This window comes from Homalodisca vitripennis, chromosome 3 (assembly GCF_021130785.1).
Source record: "Homalodisca vitripennis isolate AUS2020 chromosome 3, UT_GWSS_2.1, whole genome shotgun sequence".
Taxonomy (NCBI): Eukaryota; Metazoa; Arthropoda; class Insecta; order Hemiptera; family Cicadellidae; genus Homalodisca; species Homalodisca vitripennis.
In genome coordinates, this window is record NC_060209.1 from 190,122,661 (window position 1) to 190,150,365 (window position 27,705).

The window sequence follows — 27,705 nt, forward strand, 5'->3', positions numbered from 1 at the left end:
TACCATTGTTCTGTTAGAATATAAACCCGGCAGTATTTACGCTTGAGTATATTAAAATGAAAGCCTAATGTAAAGTTAAACTCCAAGAATAAAGTCTTCCAATTTATTTTCTATTGAAAATAATACAGGGTGTTCCATTAGATAAAAACAAAGTTGGCAGCCATATTGGAAAATGGCAGCATTTTTTAAAAGTTTGATGTACATTTTCCATTTAAAGATTGCTGTCAGATTGATGTTTTCCAAGACCACAACGGTAATCCATTAAAAAAATCCGCCCAGTATATTTAACTCTGGGTAAAAAAAGTCTCTCAACACACACTTTGCAATAAGGATATTTATTTAACGACATTTAGTTAGGGTAAGGATATTCGGGATGAGCCCGTAAAAAGTCGAAATGAAACCGGCGTCCTTCCTCTCCTTTGTCCAGAGCCTTCAGTTCCGTCATCTCGGCCGGGGTCAACTCAAAGTCAAAGACCTAGAACATGTTTAAATTTCATAACTTGTGAAGTAGCTTGTAGTGTTACACTAATATAACCTATATTGACTTCAAAAACCTAAATAAAATAGAACGCTTCTTTATTGAATTGACAACGTCAAATTTTGTTCCCAGTGCATCATATGAAAGGGCATAATCTGGAGTGATATCCATTCCTTTTCATGCACATACGTGTTCATGCTCTCTCACTTTCACGCCGGGCTGAGCTATCTCCCAATCATGCAGGAAAAAATCTCATCCACAGAGTAAAAAGCCTTTGGTTCCAAAAAGCGCTTCAATCAATATTTTATGATTATGTCGCTTAGCCTCACTTCTAGTATTCGGAAAGAAAATTCAATCCCTGCCTGCGAAAGATAAAAGATCGAGAACAGGGCGATCCTACCCTGTTCACTAGTTATCCCCACTTCTTGTATCGTAAAATAAAATTTATCGTCCTTTATTTCAAAGTACAAAATAAGGTTGGTTCAAGTGTGAAGAGGAAATGTCAATATTCTTAACTGAATAAAGGTTAGTTTATATGAGTGCCTTGAAATTACGCAATTTTGAAATTATTTGAATAGGTTCTCTATGTAATCAATAGATTCTGGTGAATTCAGAATCCGAGCATCTTACTCACACAGAAATATAAAAAAGCTGTCAAAAAAGATGAGCCCATAATATGTCACAAGCAGTAGCCTACTGCATTATTGGTTGCACAAAATTAAGCAACCATGGTAATTAATCATTCTTAAACATTACGACATCTTAAGCCTGACTTATTTTGGCAAAAGATCCAATGGCTTTATCAGCTCCGATTGACAAGCCAAATTTGAATTTCTAGATATTTGACAGAATTGTTAAATAATTTACCCCGTTTTAATTCTTTAGAAAATTTTGTTCACTTACGTATGCAATAATCGTTTGGCATCAAATGAGAACAGAGGCATAACTTAATCGGCATAATGCGCTATACTTGTCTGGGAATAAAATTCAACTAATTGAAATTAAAAAATAGATTGGCAATACAATGAAACACTCATAAGGTGTTTACGAACACTCGTATATTTTTGGAATTTGTTCTTCAGATAAAGACAAAACAAAAACGTAATATAAATATGGGTTATAAATGCATAGACTACCGTTTAATGGTTTCTATTTCTGTTTTAGATTTTATCTTTATTTCAGAAACCAAAACATCTAAAAATTCAAATTTTGCACAATATTGTTTTTGCACTTTCGAATCAATAGAAACGTTAATATTATTTATTATATCACGGATAGCGTTTCAAGATGGCGGATGGTTGGAGTATTTAAAGCTTGATAAAATCTCAACTAATAGAATTATGAATATATGAAAAGAATAATAAAAAATCATAATTACGAAAATTTTAACACATAAACATAGGTCACAAAAAAATAAATATGTAAGCAATGCACGGAAATATATTTATTTTTTTACATGATTACGGAATCATCAAGAGTTTTTAAAGAATAAAAATACTAAAAATTCTTGAAATTCGGCCTTTCTAGCAAACTAGATAATAAAAATCTGTCAGCAAATAATTTAAATTTATTCTTTTAACTGTTGTAATTTAGGGCTAATCATGCTGTGTTAAACAATGAATATTTTCCCGAGCATTGCAACAGTTAAAAGCTTAAATCTCCATTACCTCATGACCATTTTAGGTGTAACAATGTTAATTATGTTTATTATTTCATTTTATTTTTACCATATAGTTGTAATATCTTCAAAATCTTAGTAGTATTTACGGTATAAGATTGAAGAAGTTCAACCGCCCCTAATCTCGAGGAGCCATTTGATAATACAGTATTAATTGTTTTCTGGATTCGAGGCCGCAATAATAATAATTGAGCAAAAGTTTAGATTGTTCTTAACAGTTTTCCAATTTAAATATATAAAATATAATAAAAGTACAGACAACAATACATTGGTTGATCAGATATTTAGGGACATTACTTCATATAGGCTATATATAGATAATGCATTTGGGACTGTGATTTACATCGACCTTTCGGTATAATACAACGTTTCGAGGATTGGAATCTAAATTCTTCGTCAGGTGGGGGAGGTATTATATATTATGTATATGGGCATATAGAAATAAAGAACAGAAAGAAGAAAAGAAGGAAAAGGGTTCAAACGTGTCCAAAACACGTGTTTTGTTGGTTGATGTTCCTTTAATTTGGTATAATCTTTTTAGGTTTCCTAGTTAGTTCCTTTTTATAACTTACCTTTTGTAACAATATTGATGGAAAATGTCCGAAATCCTGTTATCCTGTCAAACTTTCCATCGTCATCAACAAACACTAAGCAAACAATCTGGGTTGTGTTGAAATCGAAAGAAAAATGTACCCTATAAAAGAAATCGATCATCAGCTTCTCTAGCGTTCATGGAGGTCGAAATGAAAGTGTATCAAGCGGGTTAAAATATAAAACGAATTTTTTCATAGATTTTTAGCTTGCCATACTTAAAGGTCAGATCATTAGACACATTAACTGTTAAATTAGCTAACTGTATAAATACTCTGTAAACTGTATAAATGACTTTTAAGTTTCTTTACCCATTTATCTGACGATTATATAACTATTATTTATGTGTCTAATGTTAGGTTTTTAGTGTAAAATTATAAAAAAACATAATATGAGAAAGAAATTACTGTTTTATATTTTTTACCCTTTTAACCCAAAGTTTATTGCCACTTTCCTTACTGAAACTTTTCTTCTAGCTTCTCTAGCAAAGTCGAATTTACCTGTGCTTACAATGCGCATTATGTATTACTTAGTTCTTTACTAGGCACATCGTTTACTTGCACTTTTCTACGTTCTTGACTATTTAAAAGCAAGTTTTCCTGGTATCTCATCCGCTTGCAGCGAGTGTCAAGGTCATTTCGTATTTCGTATAATTCCACTCGTAATTAGCCGACTTGGCAAAGCGCCAATTAGTGATGTTCCGTCATAGTATCTATTTCAGAAAACGTCATCACGAACATTCCAGCACTATCTTGTTATTCAAATAGATTATATCAATAAATTGAACAATAGCGTAACACATATCAACCACAACGTCTTCCAACATATTTTACTCTAAGACGTTACAGCGCATTTGAAAATATCTTGTTAGGCCTAATTAGAGTTGCATACGCCGTAGAGTACATATAACCTTTCTTAGAGGAATTTTTGAGATCTAACTTTTCAATCGGTAAGTTTTTTTTACTATATTATAATTATATTGCATTCTACTAGGAACGTTTTCATTCTGAAAAGTACAATTAGTGTTTAATTACAATAGCTCAAGGAAACAAATGCATTATTACTCTTCTAACATATTGGGTATTCTTACCTCAATCAAATGCAAAATCAATCGAAGAGTTTTTTTTACTTGTTACATATTTTGGAGGTAACACTCAATCCTCAGACTACAGTATAAAATTGAATTTGCTGAAGTGATACACATCAGCAAAACAAAATAACACAATTATCAAGTACAGACCGTCATTGTCTGTTTCAAATAGTCCACAACTGTTGTCCATAACTTAATTTAGTTATACATGCCAGTTGCAATATTGTAATAGAAATAGTTATGTTTTATGTTCTTTATTTGTGTTAAGAGGTTAAGTGGAAATTAGGACTAACTTCACCTCTCTATAAGTAAAGACATTTTTCAAATCATTGTTCACCCATAAGAGCATTACAACGTAAAAAATAAGTTATGTGTGGAGTATTGTGCAATTAACTAAATTAACGAAGTCATTTGGCGAATTCAACTTTATACTGTAGTCTGAAAATGATATTACATGTTACCTTCCAGAACATGTAATAAGTAACTAAACCTCCTCGGTTGGTTTTGGATGTGATGGAGTTAAAAATAATTAATTCCTTTGTCATGTGAATCCAAAAATGGTAAAATCAATGGATTTTAATTTCTTAACAAAAAAGTTAAAACGGATTAAAACTCTGATGACGTCTTCATTTTGCAATTGTAAATTATGAACGAAGGTCATTGCTGTACTCCCAAGATAAATTTTTTAAGGAATGCTCAACCTGTAAATGCTGTACGCAAACATTAATAGAGTATTCATTGTTCAAAAGAGAGCGTTGAGGGTCGTCTGGGGATTGAGACCAGATAAGAGCTGCAGAGAGCGTTTCCGATCTAGTGGGATCCTAACCTTGGCCTCCCTTCTCATTTTTCATTCGACAATGTTTGTTTTTCATAACAAAAATCTGTTTCTACATTTAAATCATGATCATAACACATGGCACAGAAATTACTTAATTTCAGAGCGTTCCAGACTCAACCCTTACTCAATTTTTTATTTTGGTCCTAAACTCTACAATTTACTTCCAAACGTAATCAAAATTCAAACAAATGTAAACGGTTTAAAAAATTATTTAAAGGCTTACTTAATCGGGAAGGCGTTCTACAGTCTCCATGAGGCCCTCGTGATACCCGTGTCTTGATTATACCGATTTTTTTGTAGTAGGAATAACTTAACATTGTTACAAGAATTTATTGTGTTTTACCGTTAGATTGTATGCTCTATTGTAAACAGTTGTTCTGTTACCTTTTTATAATTACTTTTGATACTGATGTTTTGACTTGCACAGAAAACTTTTGGGTTCTATTGTGTGAATAAATTATTCTTATTCTTAGACAACGCGGGAAGTTTATTACTTAACGTATTGCAACAACGTTACCTTCATGTTTTCACGGACTCTGTCAGGATTGGTACTTTTCGGGATGACGGCGATACCCAGCTGAAGGACAAAGCGTAGAAGTATTTGCCCCGGATTCTTGTTGTGGGACTGGGCGATCCTGGCAACCACTGGGTCCAGGAGAGGATTGAAGTTCGCCCTGAAATTTAGCAGTTCGGTTAAATAATAAAGCGTGAAGTGTACTTCATTTCTTTCATCAATTCATTTAATTCAACTTCAATTCATCAATTCAATCATTAGAAATGAATGAAATTGAAGTTTTCGTGGCCAAAAAGTGCAGTCAAAAAGTCATAAAGAACTTGACTGCATACCACACCACTCATACACCGAACAAGACTACAACAATCGTCACTGGTAACCAAGGGGGGCTTATGGGTTTTAGGTGGATTCGGAACAAGGCAGATTCCGACTTCTCATAAGTTGATTACAATAAAATAGGAAGCTGCAGAATTTTGTTTCCATCACCAATTCCCCCCATTGCACCATCCTAGGATCTTCTGAACTCTACAATCCTCTATCATATCACAAAAGGCATTGGTGTGGGCATATTCTATTATGATTACTGAAAATCCGATGAAAAAAGACTAATATTGTCAAATATCCTCAAAATAGCTGTATTTCAGAACTTTACTAGACTTTACAAGACCTGGAATGACAGACAAAAGTGGAGGAGGCTGTGTACGACGACCCGTGATAACGGAAACGTCGGATGATGATGATGACTAGACTTTAAGGTTGTAAAAAATACAGCATTGATCGTTTTGCCTTCAGTTCATTATCTGGTACATAATTTTTAGATAAGTGTTGGTACACGTCTTGATCTGCACACCAACTACAATCAACTGCAGAAACGTTCATAAGGCTTCCGTTTACATCGCAATGTGTAATAACCGAAACTACTGTATCCTTTAACCATGCAGGTGGAGGTTAATTCCTGCTGAGCGTATAATGTTTCGAAACAAATAACTGAGCAAATAAAACTTCTTAGATAAACAGTTTTCAACCATTTGTGCAATCTGTCAAATAAAAAGGCATGCACTTGGAAATAAATTAACTCATGATTAGACGGTTGATTTAGAGGTTAAGTTACATAACCAGACTGGTTATCGTGACGAATTCACTATTTACCACTAAATTCACCTTCTTTGATTCTAACCCCTAAGGAATTGCAACCCCTAGGTAGTTTGTGATTTAAATAATCATATACAAATAATAATAGTTATGTTTGTAATTATTTTTTGCATATTATTATTTCACACTTTGTGATTAGTTTAAGTAAATACTACAGTCTTTATTTATGAATGGGAGTCATAACTTCCAGTTATTTGTTGCATTAAATTTGCTATTTTGCATGGTCAATATAAGTTGTAAAGATAACATATTTTGCATTATGTGCCCGCATTTTCTCAACTATTTTAAACTTACTCTAAACACTGTCTGCTTAATTATGACGTATCTATATGTCGTCTATGAGCTATTTATAGTAAACCTGGTCTATTTAACGATGTAAACTAAAGTAGAATCGTTATCTTAATCTTTGTCGCCTGTGCCCCCGTTATCACTGTTTGTTTTGTTGTTTTAAAATTCGACACCGGAACAATGTACAGACTTGTTTTTCTCTTGTAAGTAAGTTATACATATGTAGAAAATGTTTGGAGTAAGTAAAAATAGTTAGGAAAATGCCGGAACATAATGCAAATTAAATGCCAAAAGGGGTACAGCGTAGTAATTGTCAAGTATGATTTTTATGAGTGAACAGTGTGTACTGTGATATTTTGTTTTGACCTGCCGCAACAAGATAAGCTTTATCTTTTTTACTATCTATCTGATATGTAGGCGATTTAGACACGAAATTGCTATATTTTGCTATAAAACATACTACTGACAAGTGTCTAGTTTAATCTCAAAATCGAGATTATATTTAACAGTTTTTGTAATTGCTTTGGAATTTTTTTTTATTATATGACATAATCTGTAATGTTTTCTAAACTGCGGCCTGTAATATAACATTTTCTGGCTTTGAATATCTTTAAAACCAGAAATATTACAACAACACAACATTGGGATTGGGGTTTAAAAAAACAAATTTTTATTACGTTTACATCGTAATATGTAATAACCGAAACTACTGTATCCTTTAACCATGCAGGTGGAGGTTAATTCCTGCTATGACAACTCAATTATAATTATAAATATCTATTATATAATATGTATAATAGATATTTTTGAAAAGAAAGCATTTAAAATAGCATGTTCTCTTTTAATTATAAAACGTAACAAATTATATTAAATCAGACAAACTAACCTTATAACTAGTTCGATTCTCTAAATAACTAAATTCAATATATTTAGCACTAAATGCGTTTTAAAACCGTAGTTATAATTTAACTATACTAATTAAAATTGTTATAATTAATATTCATTAACATAAACTTTGTGTAATATAAGGCTGTAAGGTAGAATGGATGAGAATGGATCTTACTATCATAAGTATAGAATTGAAGTAAGGACGAATGGGCTCTATTATTATATGATGGAATGCCAATAAGAATGACTGGGTAAATAGTTAAAAACCATACTGTTATAAGATTAAATGACACTGAGGATGAATGTGTGAATTGTGAAGACTTTGAAATAAATAAGATGTTCTGCCCAGACTTGTACAGTTAGCGTACAACTTAGGTACAAACAAGGAACATGTTAATACCCTAGATGTGGCAAAAGACTAGTTTCGAGTCTTTTGAACAAAGGTTTTGTATAATAGATATCGTTCGTAATTTATCGTATTGTTACACGTGTTATTATATATCAATGAACGCAGAAATATATGCTGAACATTTTGATATATAATACTTTGGATTTATATCAATTATAACATTCAAAACAATTATAAACTTTCGATAAAGGAACGATCACTCGCCCCCACCATGAATACGGCCTACATTTCATATAGTACGCTATTTATTGGCTTCAATGGCCAACTAAAACTTTGTAAGTTCTGTCAAAGTTTCTCTGTCAAAGCATGTACATGTATATATATTTTTTGGTATAAAATTGTCTATCTTTACAGTTTGTAATACATTTTTCATTGTTTTTACAAATCTTGTGAGTTGGTTTCTTTATTTACTGTTTCCTGGCAACAAATTTCATTTTCAAGTTTGATAACAAACAAAAAAATTACAATAATAAATTACTGTAATAAACTGATGATAGATCTGTAAAAGCTCTTTCTCTTCAAAGTAAAAAATAATATGTAAATATTCTACGGCAATTAGGTTGGTTTTTACCAATTTCAACAAAATAACTTTTTTCTATTTCAAAAATTTTTTATTTTTATATTTTTTACTTCTTTTTTATAATTTTCAAAAAGTTTTCCTTTGGTAATTGTTGGTAACCATTTTCTATTTTTTATAACTTTTGTGTATCATGGATTCTCTGGAATTATGTGTTTATTATTTTTTACAAAGCGTCAAAGTTACAATTTTAGTTCTGCAAATATAAATATTTTTGGTTTTCCACATAATAAGTCCAATTCAGGTTTTAGGAAATCATATTATTTTGCCATAATATAAAATTTCAACTCTTTCTGAAGAAATCAGTATGCAACACGACTAGGTTAGAGTAAAAAATATATTTTTGTGAATTTTTCGAAAAATAGTCTGCAAAGTAGCCTTAAAGAGCTTGCCACTGTGGAAGTTTAGCATTGCCACTTCTAGGGTTAATTATTGGAATTTCCAACTAATTATAAAACATCACTTATTTGAAATATAGCAAATGTAGTACCCGTTGAGTCCGCCAGGAGGTGCGCCTGGAGATCCAAGCGTTGCATAGGAAGTGAGGGTGATCCCTTTGCTCCTGCAGAACTCCTGCTCTGCCTTGCCCTGGCAGTAGAGATGCAACTCAATCTGCAGGTTAGCAGGAGGTATTCGGGCTATACTTAGTACACGTTCGATCTGCTTCGTATTGAAGTTTGAGATTCCAATAGCTTTGGTCAGTCCTTCGTCAACTTGTTTCTCCATTTCCTGTAAATTACAATATCACCTATAAGAAACCGAAGGTAAACCATAGACGGAAAGCTTGAAGTGGAATATATTTTATAGTAACCTCTATAGTTGACTCAAATCACTATAAAAATAATGTATTATAATAAAAAGGGATTTTCTAAAACTGGATAAGAGGTTTTACAGTTTTTTACACAAACAAAATATACGAGTGATTGGCTTTCTTCCCGGTCCAAATGCTTAAGGCTGTATCTACAATGTGTGAAATGATTTTTAGCCCAAGCCACGTATATACCATTATACACACTCATTTGTCATGCTTATGCTGCTGTGTATTAATCCTTAAATGTAAGTTACGTGTGTTGATGATTTATAGAATTTCCTTTATACTCGTATATAGTTTTCACAATCATCATTTATACCTACGGTTTTAAATTTGTTCTGGCCTTGAACAGTCAAGGCCAGTGGTGATTCGGGGTTTCTCCGCTAGGGGTACAACTCCTTTGTCAACTATGTTATTTTCTGCCAGAGAATACTTATACTTGGTACTTAGGGTATCACACTTAGCTGGAGTGATTATTTTGTAGGTCCAAACTTAACAATATTAACTGTGCACATAAAACATTTACTTAAGAAATCAAATAAGAAAAAAGGAAATTCATTTCAATCAGAGAATAATAATTAATGTTTTTTCGACGCCTGATGAATAGGATATAATCCTCGAAACGCAATGTTCTACCTTTTTGTAACATAATGATGGCCAATATCCAAAATGATATTATTCTATGGATTGTCCATCGTCAGTAACACACATTCAACAAAGTAAAAAGTCCAGCGGCAGTGAAAGAGAGCTTAACATTTTGGGAATTTTGATGACAATGATAATCCTTCGATAATTACCAATTAGAATGTTAGACTATTCAGGTGACAGTAAACTAGATATTGGAGAAAAAAATTGAAAATCTTGATAGCGGTAATAATTCTTTAATTTAATCACTAGATAGACTATTCATGTGACAGTAAACTGTTTATTGGACAAGTCAATATGCAAATCGTGCTTACAGTGATAATTCTTCAATTTATTTACCAGGTAGACTATTCATTTAACAGTAAGCTATAAATCGTGATGACAGTGATAATTTTCTTCAATTTAATTACCAGGTAGACTATTCATGTGACAGTAAACTGTATATTGGACAAGTCAATATGCAAATCGTGCTTACAGTGATAATTCCTCAATTTAATTACTAGGTAGACCATTCATGTGACAGTAAGCTCGATATTGAAGAAGAGCATTTGAAAATCTTGATAGCAGTAATAATTCATCAACATAAAAACCAGGTAGACTATCCATGTGACAGAAAGCTAGAAATCGTGTTGAATGTGATAATTCCTCAATTTAATTATTAGGTAGACCATTCATGTGACAGTAAGCTCGATATTGAAGAAGAGCATTTAAAAATCTTTATAGCAGTAATAATTCTTCAATATAATAACCAGGTAGACTATTCATGTGACAGTAAGCTCGATGTTGAATAGGAGAATTCGAAAAAAAACTTGTTAGCAGAGATAATTCTTCAATATAATTACCAGGTAGACTATTCATGTGGCAGTAAGCTAGAAATCGTGTTGAATGTGATAATTCCTCAATTTAATTACCAGGTAGACCATTCATGTGACAGTAAGCTAGAAATCGTGTTGACTGTGATAATTCCTCAAGTTAATTACCAGGTAGACCATTCATGTGACAGTAAGCTAGAAATCGTGTTGACTGTGATAATTCCTAAAGTTAATTACCAGGTAGTCTATTCATGTGACAGTAAGCTAGAAATCGTGTTGAATGTGATAATTCCTCAATTTAATTACCAGGTAGACTATTCATGTGACAGTAAACTCGATATTGAATAAGAGAATTTGAAAATCTTGATAGCAGTGATAATTCTTCAACATAATTACCAGGTGCTATTCATGTGACAGTAAGCTTGATGTTGAAGAAGACAATATGAAATTCGTGCTGACAGTGATAATTATTTAGTTTAATTACCAAGTAGACAATTCATGTGACAGTAAGCTAGATACTGGGGAAGATATTGGCGGTTCGCAATTAAAACAAAAATTATGACCAATTGATGAATATTTCACTCTTTGGTCATCCTAAGTTGGAGCCTAGTGAGGCGTTGTTAGTTGACGATAGCGTTTTTGTATGACGTGAATTATGGGAAAAGTATAAATTAATTTCTATTGAATCTTCCAAAACTCTTGGATTTGACAGTGGATATGTTAAAACAAATAACCCGTTCATGTTCTATTCATTATCTGTAAACGGTGTAATGCGCTGAGTAGTACCCTGGATTATCGGTAATACTTATACAGAGTGTCCCGTAACTCTCTGGCCAAAGGTATACCACGTTATTGCTCAGGTCAACACAAACATATTTCACCATTTGAACATGGGTTTCCGATGCATTAGTTTCAGGTACTGAACAAATTATGGAATTATCTGTAGTATTTTCAAAACGGCGGTCATAAATAGACTTTGAATATCTTAAAAGTCATTAGTTTTTCTCAAAAATTACAAGAATGTCAGTTTTTTTAGTATAAAAGAATAAAAAATATGTTTAAAAGAAAGCGTAATTTTAGTACGTGATTTGTTACGAAGTCTTATATTTTACGTCCTGTAATGCAGCGTGTGTTGCAGATGTATATTTATAACTGAAACATAATTATGTCAACATCAATAAATCTATTGATACAGGGGATGTTCCAAAAAAGTGAGGGTCTCTTTGCCCCTTTCTTCCCCGTTTGCAGTGGATCAAGGAAGCTCTTCTCGATATGACCTGGTCCGGAAACGGTCACTCACTCATCAAAGTGGACTCACACAGCATTCCTTCAACCACGTGTCCCACCCTCGATGCCAGTGACTGTTGTGGAATGATAGCGGTTTCGCCAACGCCCCATGGATTCACGCTAGACGTTCCGATCCTGAAGTGGGAACGACGTCAGTGAGTTGGCATCGCCCCCAACAAACTTTTACTTTACCGATATCGTAAACCCTCTCCTAGCCTTAGAACTGTTTTGTTCTATAGTATATCAATTGTTCATTGCTCCTCCGAAACCGGATGTAACCTCTTTTTTATTTTTATTGTTAGTTCGTCAATGTCACATTATTCAAAATTGACCATTAATATTAAACTCTTTAATAGGAAAATTAACTATCTGAAATGCTAGTGTTTCAAATGGCAGTGGAAAGCTTTTTGAAAATTTTAGAGAAAGGCAATTCAAACAAATCTTGTTATACCTTCTTTGGCGTTCTGTTTTGTTCGAGCCAAAATATGACGTATGAATTAGTCCCAAGTTTCCCCGAAAGATAACAAATACACGTGAGTATCAAAGCCGACCAGAGGAAGGCGGTGTAATGATAGAAAGTCGGAGTTTCATGTTCCCAAATGGGCGAAACACAAATTGAAGCATTCTAATTGGGCAAAGAAGGCTTAGTTAAATTAAGCCTTAGACGTGTAAGGGATATAACATTATTAGAAAATCAACATTCACGACTAAAGTGAAAACCACCTTCCCAACGTAGGAAGTTACAAGTTACAAGTTTTCTACTGCATGTTGGACTTGAGGAGGTCGAGACCTTGTTACTGTCCGAGTGTGGGCGGTCATGACCATTCTTGTACCAACTGTTTGCTCATGATTATGGTTTACCTACGATTAACTGCTACAGTAGACATTACTGAATACTACATTATTCCCCCCTCATTCCCATCTTCGGCTGTGGACTTGAAAAATAACCTGTTGACAGGTACTGGAATGCACTGATGGCGATGAACATTGTATTAATGGAGACAGCTTTGGTTAGAGATATATCAGTGCTACATTCCTGGGAGATAAGTTGTAAATACATATTAGGTATGGATAATACGACTCTAGCCTACGCGCAGGCTGCTTGCCCATGTAGGCTAATTTCCAAACACTATGTTTAATACTTTTAGTTATTTAATTTACATATATTAATTATCAATTTGTGTTATATTGATACTAATTGTAATATTATTGTATAGTATTTGTATAGTATTGTGATACAGAAAATAAACTTTCTTTCATTTCATTTTTTTTACAAACCATACTAAGAAGCATGCTGAGTGTCTGGTCACACGGTGGTATCCGGTGAAAGGGTATCCGGTGACTTATCCTCCCAAGCAGCTGTTAAACAACAGGATGTGATCATCATTTTAACAGTTCCCACTAAACACGATGATACCAAAATATTGATACTCACCAATCATGAGTGGAGATTCGGAATAGGCGTGGCCCAGGAGACGGAGGGGGATGCTAAAACCCTGGAGCGGAGAGGGAGAGAGCCCAGTCAAGCATAGTCATTGATACTTCGCGGGAGTAAACGAAAAGACGGGTGTGTGTGGGAGAAAACATACTTTAAGCGTAAAAGTGTCTTATGTCAGTGCCCAATAATTATGTAAGTTAAGAATTTTGTATCTAAATATTAAGAAAATAACATTAGGTAATATCAGAGTTTAATCAATTAAAATTGAAATCTTTTATTTCAATTTTCACAGTGCTTATATTTGAAAGCGATCAATTTAAAGATTATTTACACAGATCAAATTAATAGTTTGTTATAGAAAAGACATATTTGAAATTTCTATATCAAATATGTAAATTATTCTTATACCGGTTAATTTCGTAAAGATAAAATGTAACCGTAAATAAAAATATTTAAAGAGAACATTATCTCCTTGCATAGTTTGATTATTGTAATTGTTTAGACATTTAAATAGAAAAAACTCTCCTCGAGTAGTTTGTAACATATAATTGTTTGAAATATTAAAAGAGAGACATGCATAATATGCATATTCTTTATGCTTGATATGTCTATGCCATTTATCTGAAAATTAACGGTTTGAAGCATAATATTCAAGTATAACATTTATCATAAGAATCATTGGAACCTAAGTTGTTATTAGAAACGATTATTAAAATTGTTCAATATCAATAATACATTGTTATGTATAGGGTTTTCATTTTGGGCGGGTAGATGTTGGCAGCCTGTGGGGGCCATGTGATTTTGGTGTTAGCTGTTTCATTAGTGTATTGTTGTTCAGTGATTGCTGCCATTTTGTGACAAGTTATTTTTATCATGACAAGTTACGTTTAAGCAGCACGTTCAGATGATTAAACTTTATTATCAAAATGAGTGTTCACTAGATAAAACGTTACGTGCGTTGCGACCATTTTACGACAGACGCGGAGACCCTTCAATGTCAAGTCTCCGACGTTTGGTAGCTAAATTTGAGAAAACCTGTTCGGTAAACAAGCAGCCTACACCCAGATGTCAAAGGAACAGCAGATCTATCGAGAACCTCGCCGCTATCCGTGAAAGTATGCAGAGGAACCCGAGGCAGTCAATTCCTCGCCGTGATGAAGAACTCGGCCTTTCGCAAATTTCAACTTGGCGAATTTTGCGTCTGGATTTAGGTCTGCATCCGTACAAAATCCAACGGACCCAGGAGCTCAAAGTTTATGACCATAGGCAACGCCGTTTGTTCGCCGAGTGGGCTTAAGAGCGTTCGGAAGGGGACAATAATTTCGGCCGAAAAATTATCTTCAGCGACGAAGCTTTTTCTGGATGAATGGCTATGTTAACAAGCATAATTGCCTTACATGGGACAACGCCAACCCATATGAGGTTCACCAGGTAGCAATGCATCCTACAAAAGTTACTGTTTGGTAGGGATTTTGGGGTAGCGGTGATGTTTGGTCCGTATTTTTTTTGAAAACAACGTTGGTGAGCGTTCGCCTCACTGTCAACGGCGAACGCTACAGAACGATGGTAACGGATTTTTGTTGCCCAAATTGAACAATATGGACGTAAACGACATGTGGTTTCAGCAGGACGGCGCTACGTGCCACACAGCGAACGACACCATGAATATTTTGCATGAACGATTTGAGGGTGTGGTTATCTCTCGCAGAGGTGACGTGAATTGGCCATCAAGATCGTGTGATTTGACGCCCCTAGACATATATATATATATATATATATATATATATATATATATATATATATATATATATATATATATATATATATATATATACACACACACATATTGGTTAAAAAACTAAGTTTACCTGGTAAGTTCATTTCAGTCTCTAGTAACACTACCACCGCACAAGCCACCAAACTTACAGGCGTAGATGTTTACCTTCCACAAGGCCAAAATATCTGTTGACATGTCCACTCTTGGCCCTCCCTTTTGGAGAAAGGAATCTCCATGCACAACTCCTACAGCCATGTGTATCAGATACAGGTCCACGTACTCCAGCTGAAGCTGCTTCAGTTGCGTCTCCAAACTCTCCCTTACATACTGCGGACTGTTCGAGTCGATCGCTAACTGGAACAGTAAACATATGGTTACAGTGTGCGTCTCATTGTTTACTTCTTCAGTTCACGAGTTGTATTGTAAACAACACTGATAATGTACAATGCAGCAGTTGTCCCAAACGTATTTCTCTTCATATCAGTCTGGAGAGTATTAAAATTATCCAGTGCTCTTTTAAGATTAACTATTAAGCACCACTGGAATTCTTATTGATTGTCTTCAATAAATATTTTACCCATACCCCTAAAAGTGGAGATGTGGAAATATTTAATAAATATATTTAAAAAAATAAAAATTAATAAAAAAAAAAATAAAAAATAAAAAAAATCATTAAAAGATTTAAAAATTAATAATAAAAAATATATAAATATATTAAATGAAAGGTATTAAAAATAGGTAAAAATAAGCCGTATGTTCCTTAATTATGATTAAATAAAGCAGCTTTATTCTAAAAAAAAACGGTTTCTGGTGAAAATTAATCTCAATATTGCTCAACTGGAATCCAGTGAAAATTGGCATATTTAACAAGAAGTATCAGATCCTTTACATGTATACCACATATGCTGAGGAAATGTATGTTGACAGTTTCATATGAACCATTTATAGATATGCATTGCCTGACGGTCCCTACGTGTTTATTAGATTAAAATCAAATTCACATATGGTTTAAGTTACATGGCCGAATTTTGACTAGCTGGTATTTCTCTTACTAAGGCTCAGTTCTCGGCTAATTATTACAGAACCGTTTCAGATTTTTAAAATATATTTTTAAAATTTTAATCAAAATTTTTATTTTGATTAAAATCCGATAGAATAAACTAATGTATCAAGAAACAAATATAAAGTAAAAACAAACTAGTAAATACGAAGTGCTGTTATACAGTGTGTAAAGAACTGATTAAAAAAATCTCAGGAATTATTTCTTTTCATCAACCACAATTAGAAGTCGGTTGTAGGAAAATAACCAAGGTACCCAAACTTGAAATTTGAAACACTTTTATGTCCTTATTTTTTGTTGTAAAATTACCGGACATGGCTCATTTTTAAATACATGATTGAAAATCGTTCACACAAATTTTAATTTTGCTACTTTTCGTTTAAACTGTGATTTTACTAAAGATGTTCTAGTTTTCTATAATAATCTATAAAATATTGAAACAACCTGTTTGTATACATATTGTTTTTAAACCAGACGACTACTATTTACAAAAATACAATTTTGCGACTAAAAATAAAGACGTAAAAGTGTTTAATATTTAACATTTTCCATGTTCATCCGAGGCTAAGATCAAAATGGTCACTAACACAGTCGGCTTTTTAAAAATCACAATGCATTTACTGTTATCTAAGTTACAAGTTATTTTTATGCGAACTTAAAAGACAATGTATATATATATATATATATATATATATATATATATATATATATATATATATATATATATATGCCTATTAAAGTTTCGAGATACATTTTTATGTATTTTTTATTGAGAAATCCTCAGAGATTTGTTTGCAGTTGTCTTACACAACAGTTGTCATAACAACAAGTGCATATCAAAGTTTCCATATAACGCGATACAACAAAACTTAACCTTCCGTTAATAAAAAAAAACGGAAAAATAAATATACAGAATTTAGAATATAGTATAATACAATAAGAAACATTTTGTACGGCTTATGTAGATTTCATAACGATAACGATGTTTAACACCGGCGTTAACAAATCTATATTCCAACAAAAAACTGTTTCTTAAATTTATAGATTTCATAATTATATGGAAATTCGGAAAGGTTTTGAGAAACACGTTCCAGTTCAACTATAGGTAGTGCTCTTACCCTATCAATTTTACACGGAGGTTCTCTAATTGAATTGGTAAACTCATCTACAACTTGGACACAAATTCACGTCACCACTATACATTTACTCAAATAGTTAGATGTTTTCAAATATTCTGTTTCAGATATAATCTATGTCCATTAAAAACGTTGAAACATTAGATATTGAAACTTGTATCAATATTACGTCCTCTAAATGTGTTTTGTATAAGTTAAGTCGAGTTGACGGGACTTTGTACAAGGACTAAAATACAATTTAATTTTTTAATAGTATCTGAGTTAGTAACAGTTGAACGATAGGAGGAAGCAACAACGTCTTGGAATGTTACGATATATCGTACATACCGAAAGTCTAATTGCATACGATTACGATTAAATTACCTTTGTAGTGATGAACAAATCTTCCCGTTTAAGTTTGCCCGAAGAGAACCACTGGCTCAGGACTCGGCCGATGACTGCTTCATTGGCGTAAAGGGCAGCTGTGTCTATGAGACGATATCCGGCCTCTAGGGCTGCATTTAGGGCCTTTTCCAGTGCTTCGTCAGTACTCTAAAACATTAAATTACAATTAAGTGAAATACAAATATCCAGAAATACAATTTATCCAGAAATGTAATGTCCTTTCAGACTCAGTCGGAAGAAAAATAAATTTCACATATGACCGTCATCTCTAAATATCAAACTTAGTGTTCATTATTAGTTTAGATGTTTAATACGTAAAACACTGATAGGTTAAACACTCTCAATGTTGGCCTGTTAATATGCTCATAACACTTCTTGTTTGTTGTTGGCTAAACAAGACATTTCTCGACCTGTGTTGAAATGATGAGTACTATCAGACACAGAAGTTTGTGACAGATTTTTGCGAACACCCTGTATATACATACACACATTTTCAGATTACGGTGGTTTTAGATTTTGGGTGTCATGATCGAAGGAAATGTAAAAAATCCGTTATGAGGGTGATATGCAAATGTTTACCTAATTATGGCTTTTAATCTGGCTATTAGTAAGGGGACTCAGACAGTAAAAATTTGGTAAATAAGTAACGTTTTCACTTTTATATTTATTTTTGTAGACAATTTTTCTTGTGAACATTTTGATATACAACACTTTTATATTTTAAGTTTTATTAGCCACTCGTAAAAAAAATAAATTCGATAGTGTGTTTACGTAAATATGGCAGTGCAACAACACCTCATAGCTGAGCAACGCAACTTATTTGTTATATACTCATTACTTTTAATTATGATGATGATTTAGTGTGTTACTGTTGGCTAACCGCAAACACAACAAGGATAGCAATACTGTGTTTGTTTACATTGATCATAATTGTGTGTTGTGTTGTTTGAGGTTTTGTTTGTTTACTTATAGCAACATTTTGTGTTTTTATTGAATATAACTTATTATTTCTGTTAGTGGCGTTTATATATTATTATAATGGAACGAAGAAGACCTAAGAAGCCAAGAACTGTGTTCAAGAAAAGAAGAAATGTTGGGCAACCTAGAGGTAACGTTGTTCCAGTTTGTAACAATTCCACACCTAGGCCTAGTAGGCTACTAGCCTAGATTCTGATATTGATTCAATCCCTATTGAAAGTGCTTCGAAGATAAAAATAGGTGATGTTCAGGAAACATATAAACAATATGAAAGATCAAATGAATGAAAATATTTTAATTGACCTAAACCTTGCTAAACAATGCGTTTATCACAATGTTTGGCTTGTTCAAAATGTTTGTCCGCTACTGTCGAAATTCGAATACATTTAGCAGTGTAGGCCTAAGCTCTAAACTTGAAATATTTTTGCAAAAGTTGTATGTACAGTCATCCTTTTTTTATTTCAAATAAAATAAACAGTTTGTTTGAAACTAACGTACGGTTAGTTTACGGCTTTCCGCGCCATAGGGCAAAGGCTGTGAAGCAGCAAAACCTTTTGCGGCATCATGAACTTGCCTCAACCGCCACTAAAGTTTTTTTACCTTACACTGAGGTTTTAGGATCAGTAACTGAGAATGTGTGTTTTGAGACTATGAAGGATGCAGTTGAGGAAGCAGTATATTGGTAAATGAAGGTAACCGTGACATCCCAGTTGCTATTGATGGCACGTGGCAAAAGCGTGGCCATACATCTTTTGAATGGGGCTGTAACGGCAACTAGTTTTGATACGGGGGAAAGTTATAGATGTTTCCATTACGTCAAAACATTGTACATGCCCAAAAAGACTAACCCAACAACATCTAGATTCATGTAAGGCTAATTATCATGGAGCAAGTGGAGGGATGGAGTACATGGGGCCAGAGAAATTTTCAATCAATCCGTTAGTGCTTATAATGTTCGGTATACTAAGTACCTCGGTGACGGAGACTCAAAGGGCTTCCAATCAGTAAAGGAGATGATGTCTTATGGAGCAGATGTCCTAACAGACAAATTAGAGTGTATTGGACACATGCAAAAGCGGATGGGTACTATGGCTACGCAAACTAAAGTCCGATAAAAAAGTCCATAAAACTTGCTGATAATAAACCACTGAATGGTAAAAAACCGCCTTTCATCAAGTGCTATAGACCAGCTCCAGGCCTATTATGGCCAAGTCATAAGAAGGAGCAATACATTTGAAGAGATGAAGCAAGGAATATGGGCTTTATTTTATCACAAGTCATCCAGTGATGATAATCCTCAACATGGTCTTTGCCCAAAAGGCGCTGAAAGTTGGTGCAAGTATCAACGATCTCTTGTAACTGGTGAGCCATACAAACATAAAAATAATATCCCCTCAGTTATTATAGAGTTTATTAGGCCAGTGTTTAGGGGCCTATCAGATAGACCCCAAAACCCTAATAGTGTGATATGGGCTCGCCTCCCAAAAAACTGGATTTGTGGGTATAAAGACCTTACATTTTGGAGTTTATGAAGCCGTTTTCAACTTTTAATATCGAACAGATTACTAAATGTAAGGTCCTACAGAAATTGGGCATTTCTATTGGCAAAAACACTGTTTCTACAATGAAATTACTAAACACCGAGAGGCTTTCGAAAATTCAATGCGCGCTTATGCTGAATTAAGGGGAGTCTAAAGTGTAAAATTTAATTTTTTTTCGTTTTGTGTTTTTTAATTAATATTAATCCCTGGAATCTCCTCTTTACAATGATATATAACACTTAATATGTTGAGGAATGAAAAAATATTTGAAAACTTAATTTTATAAAGGCATGTTTCAACAATCATTGACGAATTTTAGAAAAAAGTACAAAATTAATTTATTATAGTAAGTACTGTACTAAAATTTTAGTACAAGAGCTTTACACTCTGTTATGTTGGCAATACATTCAATTGGCAGTTGCAGTTCATGTCATCTGCTATTTTCTGTTTCACATCATACACCTGTGATCTGTTTACTGTTTTGTGTTGAATATGTAAATGACACAATGTAAATAACATTGTGTTGTGAATAGTGATCTGTATTTAGTGTTTTGTGGATTCATTCTATTGATTATTGGTGACAATGGGAAATAAAAAGAAAGTAGGTACTTGGAGAACTAGTTACAAGAAAAGAACAAATGTAGGTAAGAGCAATGTAGATGTAGAAAACAAACTAGTCCTAGGCCTAACCCTACTTCGCAACCATAAAGTTATCTAGCTCCAAGCTGAAATTAAATAGCAATTTAGATTATTATAATGTTAAAACAATGCATAATGTTGAACAAAAAACGAACTTATCCTTAAAAGTAAATAAACATGAGTTAGTTTGTTATTTTATGTGATTAACTTCGTCATTGACATCTAAATAGTGTAAGTAAACTTAAGTTACTATTAAAATTTAAAATCTCAAGGAGTAGTAGTAGCATGTATGAAGTTAATTCGCAGTTATACGATTAGCAGCCTTGGTTTTAATACTGGACTGAGCAATAGAATCATATTTATTTTTATAGCAATGGAGGGGCTAGAAACATTTCTTTCTGTCTGTCTGTTTGTCTACATGGTATCTCGAAAAACGTACTGAGCCAATATACTTAAAAATTAACTTGAACCTTCAATAATAATGTTTAGGCTAAACTAAGGTAGATAATGGTAAATGTCAATCCATGGGATTTGGCTAAGCATTACTGAATATGTTTATACTTGTCTTACAGGTAACTGTAACTGTGATTACAACTAAAATGCAGACTAAATACACTAATAACAAGATTTTAACATGTGACATCTTATTAGTAGAGTAAAAAGAAAAAAAAATAGTAATAGTGGAAAATCAACTTTAAAAGATTTTTTCAGCGCACTTTTGCGTAGTACCATCATTAGCTCACCGGATCTTTTATTATTTGAATATTGCTATGAAACTTGACTAAAACGGACAAAAATGGAAATTATTTTTGCTTTTAATAATAACATACAACTGTCATAGCAAACGCTCACGTTTGTTGCACAACGAGTCTATACAAATAAAAACGTGCCTCGTAAGCAAAATATCTCAAAAAGATTTCATTTGAAGATTCTTAAATTTTGCATAGGCGAGAATGAGTTCTATTACGGGCGACGGCGCATCTCCAACCATGGAATTTGGCCGGAGCGTCATTGAAGCTTATAACTCAGTAGGCCAACACATTTATCTGCCGGAGGAAGTAAAAAAATTTCATTTCTGTACGATTGCCCCTGTCTATATGTCCGCAGGGGGCCATCTTAAGAGTGAAATGAGCTTAAGACTTTAAATTTTCCAAACACCCACGTCTGTTACCTTGACACGTGGCGTAAGCGTTCTCGTATCTTGTTTCTAGTTAATTTTCCTCAGAGCCCCAAAAAGATCTTTTGAGAATACCGTACCTAAAAGCTTATCACTATTTAACATTTTAATTTTTCCGAGAGCTATTCAATACCTTGTTTGAGGGCGTTCCTTGGAGTTTGAAGGCATACACTTTTACAGGCTGGGCAAGAGTACGCCACTACCGGTGTTCGCCCATTACTGTATGCCAATAGTCAGTGAGGACAAACTGTCAATCACTTCCGAAACCATCTTACTTGTCATACTCATGAACAGCTGTAAACTGAAGCTGTAACGCCCTGTCGAAGATTGTGGAACTTCAGCGGATTTCTCACGCATGACTGATTCATCGGAGAGTCTCTGAGTTGATCTTGCGTGTTCTCAGTTCATACTTTGACATGTGTCAACACGTTACCATCAGCGGTGGTTCTCACGCTGATTCATCAGAGAGTCTCTGAGTTGATCTTGCCGTGTTCTCAGTTTCATAATTTGACATGTGTCAACACGTCCCATCAGCAGCGGTTCACAGATATTCATCATGAGAGTCTCTGAGTTGATCTTGCGTGTTCTCAGTTCATACATTGACATGTGTCAACACGTCCCATCAGCGGTTCTCAGATTCATCAGAGAGTCTCTGAGTTGATCTTGCGTGGTTCTCAGTTCATACTTTGACATGTGTCAACACGTCCCATCTCAGCGGTTCTCAGATTCATCAGAGAGTCTCTGAGTTGATCTTGCATGTTCTCAGTTCATACTTTGACATGTGTCCAACACGTCCCATCAGCGGTTCTCAGATTCAATCCCCCCCCCCCCCCCCAGAGAGTCTCTGAGTTGATCTTGCGTGTTCTCAGTTCATACTTTGACATGTGTCAACACGTCCCATCAGCGGTTTCTCAGATTCATCAGAGAGTCTCTGAGTTGATCTTGCATGTTTCTTCAGTTCATACTTTGGTTTTTTACATGTGTCAACACGTCCCATCAGCGGTTCTCAGATTTATCAGAGAGTCTCTGGGTTGATCTTGAATGTTCTCAGTTCATACTTTGACATGTGTCAACACGTCCCATCAGCGGTTTCTCAGATTCATCACAGAGTCTCTGAGTTGATCTTGCATGTGTTCTCAGTTCATACTTTGACATGTGTCAACAACGTCCCATCAGCGGTTTCTCAGATTTATCAGAGAGTCTTGGGTTGATCTTGCATGTTCTCAGTTCATTCTTTGACATGTGTCAACACGTCCCATCAGCAGTTCTCACGCTGATTCATCAGAGAGTCTCTGAGTTGATCTTGGCGTGTTCTCAGTTCATACTTTGACATGTCAACAGCCGTCCCAACATGCGGGAGTTGAACGATGAATGTTTTGAAAAAAAAAATCCATAAATAATTTTATATAGTATTTTTTAATAGTTTTCTGTAAAAGAAAATATATATAAATTTTGTTTGGAATATTTTTAAATACCTTTATTTTGAAAATGTGGAAACATACAAAGTGTCAACAAATGTATCTCAATTTCATTGAAGTAGGAGCTCTTCTTATTGGAAAACACTATGTTCTATTATTTGATAAGAGTAAAGTCATAACTATCCAACAATTTCATTTCCGTCACACGAGGTCTTTCGACACCAAAGATGCCATCGTCAGGGGTATTTGCCATTCACATATACATCTGACGATGGCATCTTATGATGTCGAAATGCCTAGTGTGACAGAATAACTTTATTGGATAATTGTGACTTTTCTTTTAATCAAATAATAGAAAATAATGTATTTCAAGATTTAAGTGCATTAAACGCCAGTTTCGGTTGCCACAACACAGGCTGTAAAATGACATCATCTCGAACTATAGTCCTACAAAAACGAAAAGGATAAAGCAGTGAACGATACCAAATATGGCCTCATGAAAGATTCACCTTCTAAACACATTGTATCCACTTTTGGCCATTTATATATACTTCCACCTTTTACGAGAATGAACAAAAACTCGGACAATAACAGCGGGATGGGCGTATCAAAAATAAAAATTTAAGGCCATTTACGCCATGGCCTTACTGTATACACTTGGACATACTAATAAAGACTCATTATTTCCCTACAAACACGTTATCATTTTTATGTGAAATCGTTTCTATATAAGGAAGTGTTTGTAATTTGGCTCCCAAGGCTTTATATAAAAATTGAATTAACTAGATCTGTTTCAAATTGGTTGATAATTTAAACATCACATATCCACAAGGAGAGACAGTCGGCGCTGCTATGAAATAAAGGAACAGTCACCACAAGATACCTAAATCCACGTGATCAATCTCTAGGGCTAATTCTTGAGATTTAAAGACAAATATACTTTATTTATAGTAGTATAGCTTACGCTGTTTGGTGACTATTTAATAAAAAATTTAAATTGCGATTTTTATAGAGCGTTTTGTACAAGATAATACCATACATCTTGTAACACTTGTTTTTTAAATATTTTTTAATTCGCGTTCAAAGACTTTTTGAAACAATTTTATGCTTGCTAAAGTGATGTAATAATCTTCTGGTTCTTTTATCTACATACCATCTAGTAAGTATAGCTAAATTAATAAGATGTAGGCTATACCTCTACGTATGATAGGATCATGTGATTACAAATTCAGCTGAATATTGTTTTATACTGTTCCAATTACACTTACTAAGAACGTAACCGTAACCGAGGAACCAAGTGAGATTTGTGTTTCGGTCGTTTTGACTTTATTAGTGCAGTAATTGCATTACTTTCATCAAATAAAATGACAAAGCCAAAGGGTGTACTCAAAAGACGGGTATTTCACGCAAATAGACATAAGACCATAAATATCCCAGATGGCCAGTTACGTCTATCTACTCCAACCTTCTGATACTCCTAAGCGTAGGTGTAAAACTCTTCTGGTAAGCTCGTCTAGAAAAAAAGTTATCCTCTATTGAGAAAAATATAATGACCTTATCATATTGTGTTACGTTATCTGTTGAATTCTTCGCTGTACAGAGTGTTTCTAAGCTCTTAAATACCAACCTTTTGGAAAATTGTTCGTTGCTCGTAAAAAACGTAAATTTATTCCAACCATATGTCTATTTCGAATAGTTAAGCGCCTGTGTATCTGCATGTGATATTTAAAATTAATTAATAGTTGTTTACTAATATAATATTTTAAATTAGATTCACCTCTAATTGAGCAAAATGTGATAAACTGTAAAAGCTCCTTATTCGGCATGTTTGATTTATTTTGTTGTGTTTGTATAAGTATACTAAAAGGTATTTAGTATTGTACAACCGATTTTATTAAACAACTTTCTATAGTAACACACTGATATGAAAGTAAACTGTTTTACTTTAATTGATAAAATTATTCATAAAATAAAGGTTTTAATTACATACACTTCACAAAATATCTCCAACACATATCAGTGTGCACTTTCATATCATTGTGTTTGTATATGCGTACCAAAAGGTATTTATTATTATACAACCGAATTTCTTTAACAATTTTCTATAGTAACACACTGATATGAAAGTAAACTATTTTACTTTAATTGATGAAATTATTCATAAAATAAAAAGTTTTAATTGCATACACTTCACAAAATGTCTCCAACCTTCTTGCTTCCCATCAGTACTCAACTTGATTAAGGAATGTGGTCGTATAATAGAAAATACCTTACCAAATTGTTTTAGATTTTTAATAATAATCAACAATACTTCAGTGATGAATCATTTAAATACACTGTTTGTAGTGTTAAATCTTCTTTTTGCATGCAATAAATTTAATTAGATTATTTGATATTTATTTGTTTTAAATTAAGGATTTCAAAACTTTTTCGTGAAATAGAATATTAGTGGCATCGTTCAAACATTACATTAACTCCTTCTACAGAGTAATAATTGATTCGTGTTATATTATATTTACAAAATAGTTTCTAGTTCTGATTCTGTCTTGTATGGATTTCTTATACTCATACGAAATACGTTATACCTAGTTTAACACTTTGTCCCTGAGCCCGAGTATAGGTCGGGCCGCGTCGGCAGCGCCTGCTACCGGCGCCCGAGTATCGCTCGGTTTGTGTTATTTAATTGTATTATTTAGCTCAGTCATCTTATTTTTGGATTCGAACATTTTGATTATGTTCATTGGTTGTCTAAGTTCGTATTTATTGGTTTTGAGATCCCTGGGTCACGTTTTAGCAATGAAATACGTCTAAACAGCTGATCGTAGGCGCCGCGGCTGATCGTCGGTACTGTCAGTTTGCTTTGTAGTGTTTCACGTTGTGTGTTGTTGTGAGTCTTAGTGATGTCTTACTAAGTTTTCTACAAATCTTGCCGACAAATACTGAAGCAAATGTTATTATAATGTATTATAAATGTGAATTTAACTGTTTGTAAATAATCAGAACTTTAGTTTCTTACTGAATGAAGTAAAGGCAAATGCAAACAATGTGAGGTTATCTGTGTGTTTTGTTTTGTATTTACACTCGCTTTGTTCTTTATTCTCGACTTTCCGTTGATTTTCTGTATGTAATCTTTACTTATTATTTTCGAGTTTAAATAATATGGGTGATGAAATCAAAAGTGATGCAATTCGCGATCTTTTGTTTGATTCCGAGTCGGAAAGTGACGATGATTTTTGATACACACCTGGGACCAAATATTTGATTTTATGAACGATCTAAACGAAAATGTGCGAGATCCTGTTTTTTATTCAGACCATTCTGCTTTAAAATTACCACACTAAGGCGAACTACCTGAAGTAACAAGCTATGTAGCAAAAACTGTTTTTGTATTTTTTACATAACATTCAATAGTATGTAATAATTTTATTTTGAAAATAAAGTTTATATTTGTATACATTAAAAAAAAGTATGTATCTTTATCTTTAAGAAGATATATAGTATGAGTTTACAACATCATTACTGTAATAACACAGAATTTTTAAAAACATCATAAAAACCCCAGGGAGTTACGCCGAAACACGTATTAAGGGCCCAGGATACAAAGGTTTAAGATTACTGATCGTTAACGTTGCAGTATTGTGGATTGTCGACAGAACGTGCTGTTGTAGAACACTTAGTTAAACATTGGATCAAATACCGTGATGTCTCTAAAACAAAGTACTATTTTCTTCTTGTCCTTAATACATAAACAGTCCTAAGGAATCCGTTACAAAACGTTATACTGCGTTGTCTCCAACTTTTATATAAACATATGGGAAATCATTCCTTGGGTCATAAGAAAAGTTATTATTTGCAGTAATATTGTATAAAGTTTTAAGTTTTAAAACAGCTGTGCCAAATTGAAGTAAGCTTTCATGAAATATTCTTGTTAAGGCTATTTTTCTTACACTGTTTACGCAAAAAACTGCATCCGTTTAAAAAGACAAAGAGTTTAATACTAAATATTTAACAAACCCTTCATGTTACAAAATACGCCTAGGTATAATTAAAAAAATCTTATCACAATTTTATAATTTAACTTTTGTTATAAAATAAAAGA

General features: G+C 33.5%; 1 protein-coding gene across 1 annotated transcript in view; it reads right to left on the reverse strand.

Moving 5' to 3' along the window:
• Nucleotides 1–316: 316 nt before the first annotated feature.
• Nucleotides 317–27,705, reverse strand: part of LOC124357904 (1,5-anhydro-D-fructose reductase-like) — a 29,800-nt gene continuing 2,411 nt past the window's right edge. Inside the window, exons 2-6 of the mRNA XM_046810017.1 lie at nt 17,833–18,000; nt 15,439–15,627; nt 8,994–9,232; nt 5,193–5,349; nt 317–475 (exon numbers count right to left, since the gene is read on the reverse strand). Coding sequence (XP_046665973.1) covers nt 350–475; nt 5,193–5,349; nt 8,994–9,232; nt 15,439–15,627; nt 17,833–18,000 — 879 coding nt within the window. The 3' untranslated portion in view covers nt 317–349. The remainder of the gene's footprint in view (nt 476–5,192; nt 5,350–8,993; nt 9,233–15,438; nt 15,628–17,832; nt 18,001–27,705) is intronic.